At 32.8% G+C, this 12,863-nt stretch overlaps 2 protein-coding genes across 6 annotated transcripts; both read right to left on the reverse strand.

Annotated features, from left to right (window-relative positions):
* Nucleotides 1-2,346: 2,346 nt before the first annotated feature.
* LOC130970651 (shugoshin-1-like) lies at nucleotides 2,347-3,741 on the reverse strand. Of its 3 annotated transcripts, none has more exons than XM_057896799.1 (7): nucleotides 3,519-3,741; nucleotides 3,402-3,439; nucleotides 3,226-3,334; nucleotides 3,111-3,134; nucleotides 2,954-3,020; nucleotides 2,775-2,808; nucleotides 2,347-2,688 (listed from the first exon to the last, which is right to left on the reverse strand). In XM_057896799.1, the coding sequence occupies exons 1-7, from the start codon at nucleotides 3,666-3,668 to the stop codon at nucleotides 2,454-2,456; spliced, it is 657 nt and encodes a 218-aa protein (XP_057752782.1). In that variant the 5' UTR covers nucleotides 3,669-3,741; the 3' UTR covers nucleotides 2,347-2,453. The 3 variants fall into 3 exon arrangements, with proteins under 3 accessions (XP_057752782.1, XP_057752781.1, XP_057752783.1); XM_057896798.1 differs by having other exon boundaries at nucleotides 2,918-3,020; XM_057896800.1 differs by having other exon boundaries at nucleotides 2,521-2,688; nucleotides 2,775-2,834.
* A 706-nt stretch (nucleotides 3,742-4,447) lies between these two features.
* LOC130970836 (uncharacterized) lies at nucleotides 4,448-12,705 on the reverse strand. 3 transcript variants are annotated; one of them, XM_057897032.1, is made up of 14 exons: nucleotides 12,623-12,705; nucleotides 8,247-8,339; nucleotides 7,863-8,055; nucleotides 7,627-7,689; nucleotides 7,410-7,515; nucleotides 7,176-7,280; nucleotides 7,007-7,083; nucleotides 6,751-6,868; nucleotides 6,577-6,649; nucleotides 5,986-6,177; nucleotides 5,511-5,628; nucleotides 4,997-5,233; nucleotides 4,858-4,915; nucleotides 4,448-4,722 (listed from the first exon to the last, which is right to left on the reverse strand). In XM_057897032.1, exons 2-13 carry the CDS (start codon nucleotides 8,321-8,323, stop codon nucleotides 4,868-4,870), a joined length of 1,407 nt encoding a protein of 468 aa, XP_057753015.1. In that variant the 5' UTR covers nucleotides 8,324-8,339; nucleotides 12,623-12,705; the 3' UTR covers nucleotides 4,448-4,722; nucleotides 4,858-4,867. The 3 variants fall into 3 exon arrangements, with proteins under 3 accessions (XP_057753015.1, XP_057753014.1, XP_057753016.1); XM_057897031.1 differs by lacking the exon at nucleotides 12,623-12,705 and adding an exon at nucleotides 9,824-10,093; XM_057897033.1 differs by lacking the exon at nucleotides 12,623-12,705 and adding an exon at nucleotides 9,824-10,093 and having other exon boundaries at nucleotides 4,450-4,722; nucleotides 4,997-5,221.
* Between the last annotated feature and the right edge of the window lie 158 nt (nucleotides 12,706-12,863).

Below are 12,863 nucleotides of genomic sequence, written 5' to 3' on the forward strand. Positions count from 1 at the left end.
TGCATTCTGATCTGTGGGCTCCATTTTCACTCTTTCACACTTCACCATTACTAGTACTAGATGTCCATATTACTACTTTCATCTCCAATTTTAAATAAATGTTTAAAATTAATTATATACATTTTTTTAGTTTGTTTTTTCCTATATTTTATGCATTTTTGTCTTATTTATTTCGTAAATAATTAATTAATATTATCTAATTTTTTAACTACATATTTATTTATGACGACATAATTTTTTTTAAATGAACATTTGTTTAAATAAAAAATTTAGTGAGGAGTAATGATTTTATCTTACTAAATTATTTGAATATAAAAAACGCAATGAAATTTTTTTATTTGAAAGTTAAAAGGATGTCTAGAAATATGAATTTGAAGGATTACTATTTTATATTCTTTCAAAACAAATAATTTTTAGAATATTAAAAAGCTAAAAAAATATATTAAAAACATTGAAAATTTAAATAAATTTGTACTTTAATTTAATTATTTCCCTTCTAAAATCCTTAAACTTTGTCTTATTCCAGGTGAAATGTGATTATTAATATTATTATAGATAGAGTAATCCATCACAAGGAGGGTAAGTGCCAAGAAAAAAGTGTGTGGTTTTGGTTCCTGGGTTTAGTAGTGTATTAGTAAAATAATAAATGGAAAACACATCATCATCAAAACAGGCACCTAAATATTTTTTTTTTAATGTTATTAGGCATATAAAAATGGAAAAGAAAACAAAATAATATTAGAAAATAGAAAGAGATGAGGACCCACACGGTTTCTTTGTTCATAAAGGTTTATTGGACCATGAAAGAACATGGATGATGCCTACTAGCACACAGCACGGAAGAATTGTGGCATTGACTATGAGTCTCAATTCACATGGCTGCACAATCCTCATTTGGTCACAAATCACTTGTCAAGAAAAAGTTCACATGCCTTTATCACCCTTTAAATTTCTAAATCATTTCTCCGGTTATCTTCTTTGATTTTTAGGATATTCATTTTGATGTATTATTCGTGCAAAATAGTAGTTTATTAGTATTGTTTAATCCCATATTAGTATGTATGAGATATTTAACATAATTTATATTGTGAGAAATTAAACACTTTTACTTGTAGTATACTATATGAGTAGTGATTTGAATTTATAATCTTACACAAAACACAACAAAATCCTAACAATACGCCTAGTGGCTTGATTTAACTTTGTGCAATTAAATTCAATTTTTAATTTTGAGTTTCTTTTGACTTTTACAATTGTGTTCATGTTTATTTATTTCTTTCTTTTTGTCATGAATTGTGTCCATGTTTAGTAACATTGGCTTTGGTTATTCATGCTATCTCTTTTTTTGGTCATGGTCCATGTTTTTGTTTTGACGATGTCATTAAAACTGAATGGGCTTTGAGTGCCGAGGTCCAATAGGTACTCTTTAAGATAGCCTTTTTTGCCCGATTCAACCCAACATTCAGCCACTTGACCAAAAAAAAAAAACCCAACATTCAGCCAAAAATTATGACTAGTAAGAACTAATAAGGGGTAGTGCTAGGGAGCCAATGGCTTAAGTGTACAATGTGTACAATGGGCTAAATTTTTGGTCCATGAATAAAATGAACATCACCATACTAGCTAGAATAACCATCCGATACCAAGGATAATAAACATCTCAATAAAAAATTAAACTGATTTTGGAGTTCACCAAGGATCGAACTCTTGACCTTTCGAATCTAGAATTCTAATACCATATCTGAAACCACTCATCCCAAAAGCGTAACCTGACAGGACAATATAACACTAATGGTCATATCTCTAATACTTCTTAAACCTCCATTGTACACATTGTACGCTTAGGCCATTGACTCCATAGACTTTTTCATTTTACAAATACTAATTTAAGAAAAAGTCTAGGGAGCCAATGGCCTAAGCGTACAATGTGTACAATGAAGGTTTAAACTAATGTCCTACATTAATAGAAACCAAGTTGGGTTGGTCTAGTGGTTAGCTCACTAGTCCACTTAAGCAAGCGTCGGGAATTCGAATCCCGCCTTGTACATGCAGCAATCCATTGGCCAGCAGCAAACCTTTAAATAGAACTACCGCGATAGATTAATTCTTGACCTGCCGGATTGTTGGATACCGTGGAAAACAAAAAAAAAATCTTACAACATAAAATTCAACAATAATATATGACACTGAACTAGTCAGAACTAATGACCAACATCAAACCTTAGACAAGAGTTGGTGTTTTTTCTATTTATGTAGGGTTTAATACGTATAAGTGAGTTAAATAAATTCTTAATTAAACTTTCAAAATCCATGATAATCATCAAAGAGTAATTTTGTCTCATTTAATAAAAAAAAAATAGCATCGAGATTACAACAAAATAACACAAGATACAGCATACTCAAATAAACATGAACACAGCTAAGAGTTCTACCACTTTGATTTGGTTCATTCATTATTCTAGTCTTCGCATTTTGGCATTTAAAGGAACTTCCTTGTAAGATTGAACCTTCTCTGCTGCTCTTCTCAATGGTCTTCCAAAAGAACTTCTTGGAGCTTCATTTCTTAACTTTGATCTTTCTCCTGCTGAACAAGGATGCAACATTATTGTATCCTCTATCTCAAACAAATTCTCTGAAGCTTCGTGTTCATGTGTTTCCACGAAAGCCGAATGTCTCCTCGATCGTCTTCTGCAAATAACAAAAGAAGAAATTATGAACTTATCTCTCTCGATTGTTCAATTGGCATGTTCCTGTTGAAGAGTGAATGAACTAACCTATTATTGTCTTTAACCTTTTCAGAACCAATAGCTGCAAGGTTTCATATAATAACAAAGCTTAAAATTAAAATCCACAAGAATAATAATAATAATAATAATAATATTATATTTAGATGAAGAAATTAAATCCAAGAATTTACATCTACTTCTTTTGCGTCTTCCTTCATCATTATTACCAGCTTTTAGGGCATTTGCTTTGATTAAAGCAGATCTGCATGAAATCTCATGTTGCAATATTTTTCTCTGAAACGAAACGCATCGAATCGAAATTAACAAAACAATTTGCATTTCTGAAATTAAAGAGTGCAGTGATGAACTCATGCGAATGCTTACCTTATCCCTTCCCAAATTAACCTCCTGCAAAAATTAACATAACAGAATCATCAATCACCATTATCAAATCGCAGGACAAGAACAACGAAAGGAACGAAACGCTGAACGAACTAACCGCTAACATTAAGCTGTTAGACTGAGCAAGGTTCCGATTTTGGAGTTGGAGTTTCTTGATATCGGCTTGCATTCTTCTCAACTCAGCTCCGCTAGATTCTATCAATTCGCTGTTCAATTCGCAATCAAGGAAACAATAAATAACAAACAGTTTGAAATTACGATGAGAGAGGATACTCTTTCTCTGCAATGAGTTGTATTAACTGCGTTCTTTCCTGCATTCAATGAACAAAGTAAGTTAGGAACTAAACAAAGGAAGGGAGAAGAATTTGAAACAAGTGTTAATTGAGTTACAGTGAGGAGTTGTTGAATGGAAGGGATATCGGCGTCGATGGCGGGAAGTGGAAGAGGAAGTAGGTTGTGTTGAGAGTCAGAGTTGTTAGTGATATCAGAAAGCTTCTTACGCATCAAAGTACCGATTCCAATGGAAGATTTCTTCGCCATTTTTCAGACACAAAGAAGATGTGGGAAAGAGAAAAGAAGAACGAAAACGAGGGTTCGGTTTGGTACCCCAACGGTTTACCGAACCTAATTTCAAATACTTCAAAGCGCTCCGACCCTCCCTTAATCACGTTTTTTATTTTCCACCGTTAGATTCTCTCGTTATTATTCTCACCACCCATTTTTTTATTTACAGAGCTATTTCTTCACATATTTAAAATTTGATGTAATAATGTATGTTCTCATGTAGGTTTTTTATTGGTGAAAACTCATGTGTAGTCGACTTCACGTGAAATTGATAACCAAGAGCTATTAGATAAAAATTTAGTCAAATCAGTCAAATTATCTAACGTTTGTCAGTTATTAACTTCACAAGTTGACTGCACCTGAATTTTCAATTTTTTTTTATTAACACCTACAGTAACGCAAGTCGTGTTGTATTTTCCTTGTCAAAAGTCTTCTATAAATAGTTTATTCTTAAACACTCTTCACTAAATAAAAAGTGATGTACTTCTTATCAATTAAATAAATCTCTATTATTATATTTTATATGAATAATTCAAATATAGAATTTAAAATATTTATTTTTTTTTCTTTTATCTTTAATAGAAAATTAATTTTCAAAAAAACACTCCGCTCCTTGCTTTAAAATGTAGTAGCATTCGACACTATAAATCAATATAAATCAATATTATAAAGCGCAGTCTCATTTGGATTTGATATCCATTTTTAAATTTTTCATTTTTTCTTATAATTTCTTACTTTGGTTTTTGCCAACTCAGACAAAGAAATGCAACGTGAGATGTAGCTTTGGTTAAAAGAGTTTGATTGATATACAATGGATTTTACAAATGCATGGCATTTAACAAAAGGTAATTGGATAAAAGGTAGATAATTCATAATTGTCAGCTACTTATATCTTAAACATTGATTCATGCCACCCAACAAGAAGCAAAAATATCCGGGACTCTGAAGAATCTCGATCAAAATAAGGTTGCAGTAGTCATGCCACTTCAATCTTGCAAACTCTCACCCTTCAAAATATGGTCATTTAAGGCTACACAAGAAGAAAGAATGTTATGAGAAACAATGACACCAAAAAAATTCATGTCTTTATCTCTCAACATGAACAACTCTGTTTATAGTGTTCAGGTTTATCCATGAAGTGAATAGTATACTGTACAATACATACCAGAAACCAACTACTTGTAGATGGAGAAGTGCATAAGATATGCAGCCCTATGACGAACCTGTATAACAAATCATTTCTTTGAATTTGATCACGCTGCAATCAAACCACAGGTTGATAATAAGAAAGACATTTCGTTCACCTTTGACGCATATGATCGTAGGTCCGATGCTGAAATCAAGCTAGAGCATTGTCTTAGAAAAAGACAGAACATTTCATAGATTACTGGATTGTCTTCGATTAATGAGTTGGACAAAACCCAGTTCTCTGTCAAAACTAGGTGAATGTACATCTTGAAGAAATCGCAACTTTTGTCTTTGAAGTTAATTGCCCTAAGCAATCTCAGGATGTCTTCTCCATTGTGGGCCTGACACAAAAACTGTATCAAGCTAACTTTCAAAAAGCTAAGATGCAAGCCTGTATCCAGATTTTTGAGATATGAATGCAATTAATTTTGTAGTGATAATTGTTGAGTTATGAGAGTGCATTTTGATTTTGCAATGATATTGACCAATGATCCAAGAATGCATTAAAAAAAATTGCATATATATGATAATTTGGAAATTAAACTGGTAGAAAATATTGAAACAGGTAATAGTCCATGGAAACATGCATAAGCAGAACACAACTGAGTGGTAAAAGGGGAAGCAACATACTCCATCAAAACAGGAAAGTAGGTTCTGATACGCCACGGCACTCTTAAGTTGCTTACAACGGGAGCTAGCTACTGGTATGCACTCAACAGATTGGATGCAATTCAAATCCTTTGAGACTCTGCACGTCCAAGCCAGTTAGAATAAGAGAAAGGAAGCGAAGATAAAGTAACTGGTCAAGCACTAAAATACACTTCAGCTTGTTTATTTACAGTTCGCACTAATTAATGCTAACTGATTTCATTGATGATTACCACATATAGAAATTCAGAAGGTATAAATATCTCAGCACTAAGAATTAACATTTAGAGTATAATATTGTTTGGTCCAACTTCCAGAGATGACAATCACTTCTCTATTAAGTTTAATTATCCAGCATTAAACAAAGCTACAATTGGGTAGATAAGTAAAGCAACTAAGTTCATAGTTCAAGAACTACACTGAATTATTATTACTGGTACTAAAAAGTAATAACAACCTGCAAGCAATGAATTTTGCTATGTTCTCACAACTTGAATGCCATTCCTGGTCTGTGAAGTAATTGACAATTGCTTCTACGCAATCATTCAAAAGCACTAATAAACCTTGAAACTGGCGATCTAGAAATAGACATATAATAATTTCAATGAGTTCTTCAGCTTCAACAACAGAAAATACTGGTCTTTTACTCCTGCAGTGAGAATAAAAAGGCGTAAGTTGACATTATCACATCAATAAACAAGGATGTCAAATCATAAATCAAGTCCCAAAATCATTTGTCTAATTTTTGAATCATGAATCATAACACACCACCAGTCAACAACACATTAATAAAAGAGCTTAAAGTAATAAGGATTTACACCTTAAATGTGCAAAATATATACTGAAGTTTCAAATAAACACTTAATCACAAATCACTAAGGTACATTAGACATCAGTGATGGTAAAAAAACTATGATACGCCAAAAGTCATTAGTAAACACTTAATCCTTCTATTCTTTAAGCCAATTCTTTAAGTGTGCGAAAGGTAATAAAGTAACAGAAAACCAATTCACATGATTGTCTAAGTAGACACATTGTTGTGGCTTACCGTATTAGACAAAAAGCAGTGACAAATTTGAGCCAGGCTCTAATATTTTGGGGTGGTTCTCCAGTGTCAGAATCTAGGAGACAGACAGATTTTCTTAGAAGGATGGAAATAAATATATGTAGCAATGTCTTTGTTGTTACACTTGAAATACTGCAAATATCTCAACATAGTTACCTAAATTTTTGGGTTCACCACTGGATGAAAATTCAAAAAGAAAACCATAAGTGTCAAGAGCTGTTCTCAAATCTGAGTACTCAGGAAACCAACCAATTTCGACAGGCAATTGATCAACCTAAAAATAATGATTTTGTATTTAATACTAAAGCATCAATTGAAAATAGATTTAAACGAAACATGCTCAGTCAAAATTGTTACTGCTACAACCATCATCTATCATTACCAAAAGAAAACATAACAAACATGTCTTTACCTCTTTTCTAGAAGAGAGAACTGCACACCAAAAGTCAGAGGATGAGTTTCGAAGCTCTTCATTTGATGAATATAACACTGAACGAACAAAACAAAAATAGATGAGTGACAATATTACTGCTATGCTTAAAGCTGGTAACAACATAACATGAGACTAAACTTTCACTCACTTGTGTTGAAGGACCAAATGGCTACTGGTTTTTCTACATGACCACAGAGGAATGCTAATTTTGGAAGCCAACCATTGATGAGCAATCCTTCAAGAAAGTTATCACCTGAAACAACACAGCATCCTCACTTAAATCAGGCACTACTTGGTATTTTGCAATTCTAAAAGGAAATGGCCTATGAGTTGACAAAAAGTGCCAAAAATACTGACTGAACAAACAAAATGGCATAGCAACCTTTTTCGGCTGCCAATTCCACCACAGAATTCAGCTCACTGTTCAAAAATGACTGCAGAAGGTTGCAGCTTCCAAGCTCAGGAAATTCCAGCGGTGGAAAGGCTTTCTGCAGCTCATGAAAAGAAACATCCCTATTCTCATACATCCAAGCTTAAAACCAACAGCAAGCCATACATAGATGATAGATGATATCAGAGAATTGAGTTAGTATAATAACCTTATCTCCAAAGACTTTCACTCCCCAGAGAGGAATATCTTCTTCTTCACCAAAATCTTTCAACTGCACAGAACAATCCAAGAGATTGCTAATGAATGACAAACAATGAAAATAACAAGACTTTTCCCACCAAGTGGAATAAAATCATTAAAATCTAAATAGTAATCGACAATGAAGAAATAAAGGCAAAATAATAACATTACAAAAATAAGAACTAGGGGAATAAACTATTTTGCCTGATTTTCACACTTCTCAACAAGTTTTGTCAAGTAAGCTTCCCTGGGATCTTCATCATCATCATAGGAACTTGCATCCTTCTTAGCCTTTTTTGTCTTTGGCTTTTCCTGCTCATTCTGTTCTTCTTTGAGCTTTTCCTGTTCTCTTAAATGATCAGTAAGAAGATCATCCAACCCAATAACCTTCTTCCTCCTAATCCAGACTCAAAATTTTCCATAAGTTAGTAGTAAGCAACATTTACCGACCCAACCCTAAGTAATCCAAATCAAATCATGTACTTGGTTTTTGAAGTTAGATAATAGAAACTATTAAACCCTAAAATCCCCCGTAACCACAAAAATGAAAAGTGAAAAATAAAAACTTTGATGAGGGAAAAGGGGTACCTTCTATTGCTAACCTTGGGCGGGGGTTTGAGAAATTCATCCTCTACCTCGAAATCTAAAGGGTCGTTGACGTCCATCGTTGGTCTTTGTTAACTGCAGGTTAAGGTTGATAGGGTTTGAGCTTAGCAGAGAGGAGAGTTTGAATGAAATAAGTGGCAAAGTGAAGAAGCATGCTCTTTCAAATTTCAATCTTTGATGGGCTTTTATATCTTTTTAACAAGGTTTAGAAAACCGGACCGGTCATCAAACCGTTCTAGTTACAGGTTCACTGGTTTACTGGTCCAACCGGTCCAACCAGTGGTTCAACCGGAAAAACCGTTTATGAATAGAATAATAAATAAATTATAAATAAAACTCCTAAAATATAATTATAGTCTAATATAAATCTTAAAATATATTCAAAATTTAAAACATTACATAAAATATCATCAACCAAATTTACGGGATCTTATCAAAATACAAACTCAAAAGTTAAATAAAAAAAATACCTAAATATTAAATGCCAACATGAAGGCGCCCTTGGTATATATTACATTATGGAGTACAAAAGAAATTTAGAACAAATTGAAAACGGGAAAAACATAAAAAGTACTACTAAACAGATACGGTAAACAATAATAATAATAATAATAATAATAATAATAATAATAATAATAATAGAAAGAAATTGCTTAGGTTGTAAATACTAAATATACAAATCTAAAAAGCCAAGCCTTATATCAAATGCATGGCTCTGGTTTTTCTCAAGTTGCCATGTATGTTAAATAAATGGTCCACACATGTGCACAGGAACTATTCAGCAGTGGCTGCAGCAATGGTAAAAGCAGCAATTGTAAAAGCAATACCAAACCATTAGCAGATCAGCAAGAAAAATAGTGACCAAATTCAAGCTAAATATCAATTAAGAATCCCAGAAAAGAAAAAGAAACATAGAAGTTATTAACAAAGGCAACTTCATCAGTGTTTATGAACCTGTAAATGGACTGGAGCGAATTTGAAAGTAACAAAATCAAAATAGGAGGATTGGTAGGCAAGTTATTATTCACAGATGCATTGTTTTCAGCAATTGCTTCTTGATTAATCCTATTATTCATAACTGAAATTAACAAACCATACACAAAATTAAAAACAGCAGCAGTACAAATCATCATTCAGCAACAAACATTATTATATTACAAAACAGCAACAAGTAATCCCTAGTCACACTGAACCTGAAATTTCAACAGCAGCAAGTATAGCAATAAGTAATCCCTAGTCACACTAAACCTGAAATTTCAACAGCAGCAAGTAATCCTAATCACACTAAACCTGAAATTTCAACAAACATTACAAAACAGCAATAAGTAATCCCTAATCCGTAAACAAAAATTTTAATAATGATTTGATTTTCATTTTTAGTAGCAGCAAGAAATTTTCAACAAAAATTCCAGGAAGTAAAGAAAGAGCAGCAGCACAAAATCAGCAAAAATTAGCAATTTCACAATTTCCCTTTAAAAATCACCAAACAGAGGCAGGCCCTGGGGAGAGAAGACGGAGACACGAACAAGAAACGAAGAAGTGAAAGCAGTGACAATAACCTTCGACGGAGACACGGACGACGACAAGCAGCGCACGGAGAGATGCTCCAAGCCAAGAAAACAGAGCACGGAGGACGGACGGAGGACAGGGGGAAGGAGGACGCCGAGCTACAAGAGAGGGCTTGGCCACGGACGGCGCTGACAGCAAGGATGGCGGCAGAACGGCGGCAGAAACGTCGTCGGGAGAACCTAGGGTTTTGATTTGGGGATTTTACTTTGCTTCAGAGTGATTCAGGAATTGGTAGGGGGTGTTGGAGGAAGGGGGTAAGGCCGTGAGGGAGTGAGGGCAACGCTAGGTTTTTTTTTTTTTCTTTCTTAAAAAAATCAAAACGGCGCCGTTTATCAAGAACCGGCCGGTTATCGATTCGGTCCAACCGTCCGATTCTCGGCCGGTTTGACAGTTTTACAACGGTTTGTAATGAAACGGTTATTAGAAGCGGACCAGACTGTTTTTATTGCCGATTTTCGGTTAGACCGGTTCAATCGGCCGATTCGGTCCGATTTTCAGAACATTGCTTTTTAATATTATGCTTGAAAAACGGGTCCAAATGATTTTTTGGAGGGAAAATGTGTTTATATTTGTTGAATTTTGCTTTAATTAGAATGATTATTTATCGAATCTTACATAAATTAGCAAAAAGCAGAAATGAGTCAGATGACTACTAAATATTAAGCTCGAACCCATAAATATTTTTTAGCTTTTTTTAATGAATAATATAAGTAATAATACGTATTCATTGAATTCTCATAAAATAGTTTATATACATATATATATATATGTGTGTGTGTTTTTTTAAAAAATAATTCATAAGAGTAAGAAAAATTTTCAAAACATATATTTTATACCATATTTTTTTTTTTAAATGCATATATTCAATTTTTAATACAAGGTTTTGAAAATCGATGGTGACTAAAGTGAAATAATCGTTTATAATAAAATAACAAATAAAATATAAATAAATATATATACTAAAATATAATTATAGTCTAACATAAAAATTAAATTGTTATTCAAATTAAAAGTACTATGTCAACGAAAATGTTAGAGTAAATATCTAACTCAGCCTTTGATAATTTTTTTAATATACGAGACTCCCGAACAAAAAAAAATGTCCTTTCCAGCTCTTAATATTTAATGTTGCGAGACTAGTTAGTCCTTCTATCAATGATCTCTCTTCAAAACATACTTATGTAACATGTTAATCACTAATATATTTTCGACTTAATTTTATAAGTAAAAATAATTTAAAAATTACCAATATTTTTTAATTTTATACTATAAATTTAGTTAATGTATTTAGAAAAGGTAATAAAAAAATAAAACTAAAAACCAAAAAGCATTAACAATTATCATTAAAAAACGAGATTCCCAACAGGAAAGAATTTGTTCATCCTAATTGGTTTTTAATGGATAAATCAACCGTTTAACATGTTATGTATGTTTACTCTGTAAATACAGAAAGAAAATATTAACAAAGGGCTAATCAATCTCATAAGAATAAATATCAAGGGCCAAAAAGGTTTTGTTTTTTAAGAGTTTCGTTGTCCTTTGAGTTAATTTTCAAGAGCTGTGTAGGATTTTTTCTCAAAATGATATAATCTCATCCAAATACAAACCCAAAAGTCAAATAACAAAAAGAAATATCCAATATCAACGTTAAAGTTTGTCATCAATTTTCAAAATCCGCAAAAATCTATTCTTGGTAATTTAAAACAAGAAAGTAGAAAAAAAATTCTGCTTCAAGTTTTGTGAATGGCTACTTCAATAGGCAAGGAGACAACGGTGAAACAACAGAAGATAATCATAATATTAGTCTATGGTTAAATACTTATTGGATATGAATCAAAGAATTCATTCCATAGTGCAGACCGGCAATCAAAATCAGAAAATATGAACCCTGAATAACCTTAAAAGAGCTCTGTTAAATTCTGGAACCACAAAACACCACCTGCACAATATATGACAAGCTTAAATTATTTAGTACTAGGGTGCTTCTGTCTATGGTGCATCAGTGCATGTATCCTCCAAACCCAAATATAAGATGCATTTCGTCTTTGGATTACATTATTATATTTTGCTGTTATCATTCAAATTTCTCTCATCATGTTGGATATATTTTCATGATATTATTCAGCTATTTATGGAGCTAGAACCATTGAAAAATTAATTTTGCAGGATTCGAAGTTACATAAAGTAGAACTAAATAGCAAAAAAAGAAAAACACACAAACAGAAAAAATAAACCAATATAAGTTAATGATTAACAAAACAAACTAACTAAAAACTAAATTCAACTAATTATACCAAATCAATACTGCCTATGTAAGAATCAAATAAATCAATATTAAAATTTAAATCTATTCTTATAGCAACAAATTCAGCTCATTGATAATTTTTAACAACAAATTTATTTATAATAATTTACAGCAACGAAAACTTTAGCTCCAAATATGATTTAAGTGATTATCTAAGCAAGATAGCAACAAATGCAACTCAGTGATGTTTTCCTGCGAAAAAAAATTAGCTCAGTGATATGTTTAGCAACCAATTCAACTATGGCAACAAAAAGTTTTCTTTCAAATATGATTTACAGCAACAAAAAATGTAGCTAAATATTATTTCAGCAAGACAGCTACAAATTCAACCACCAGTGATGACACTCAGCAACAAGTGATGATTTTCAGCAGTAAAAAAATTAGCTCAGTTATATGTTCAGCAACAAATTCAAGGTGTAGTGATGATTTAAAGCAATGAAATTGAAAAAAGAAAGAAAGAACAGGGCAATTTGTTGGAACTGACCTGCCCAGGGACTAACTGACGGTGAAGGAATCTGACCAACTGGCGGCCGAAGCAAGAAGAACAGAGGTTACCAGCGAGTGACCAGATGCTGGTTCAGTCTACTTCTGCCGCCGGCAAAGACGAGCGCAGGGAAGGCAGCGAGTGAGTGAGAGACGGCGGTGACGACATAGAGCGCGACGACGAGCTTGAGTGCGAGACAGTGAGTGAGTGAGAGTGTGATGAGAAAGAGACTCGTCAGAGA

The sequence above is a fragment of the Arachis stenosperma genome, chromosome 3 (genome assembly GCF_014773155.1).
Source record: "Arachis stenosperma cultivar V10309 chromosome 3, arast.V10309.gnm1.PFL2, whole genome shotgun sequence".
NCBI classification, from domain to species: domain Eukaryota; kingdom Viridiplantae; phylum Streptophyta; class Magnoliopsida; order Fabales; family Fabaceae; genus Arachis; species Arachis stenosperma.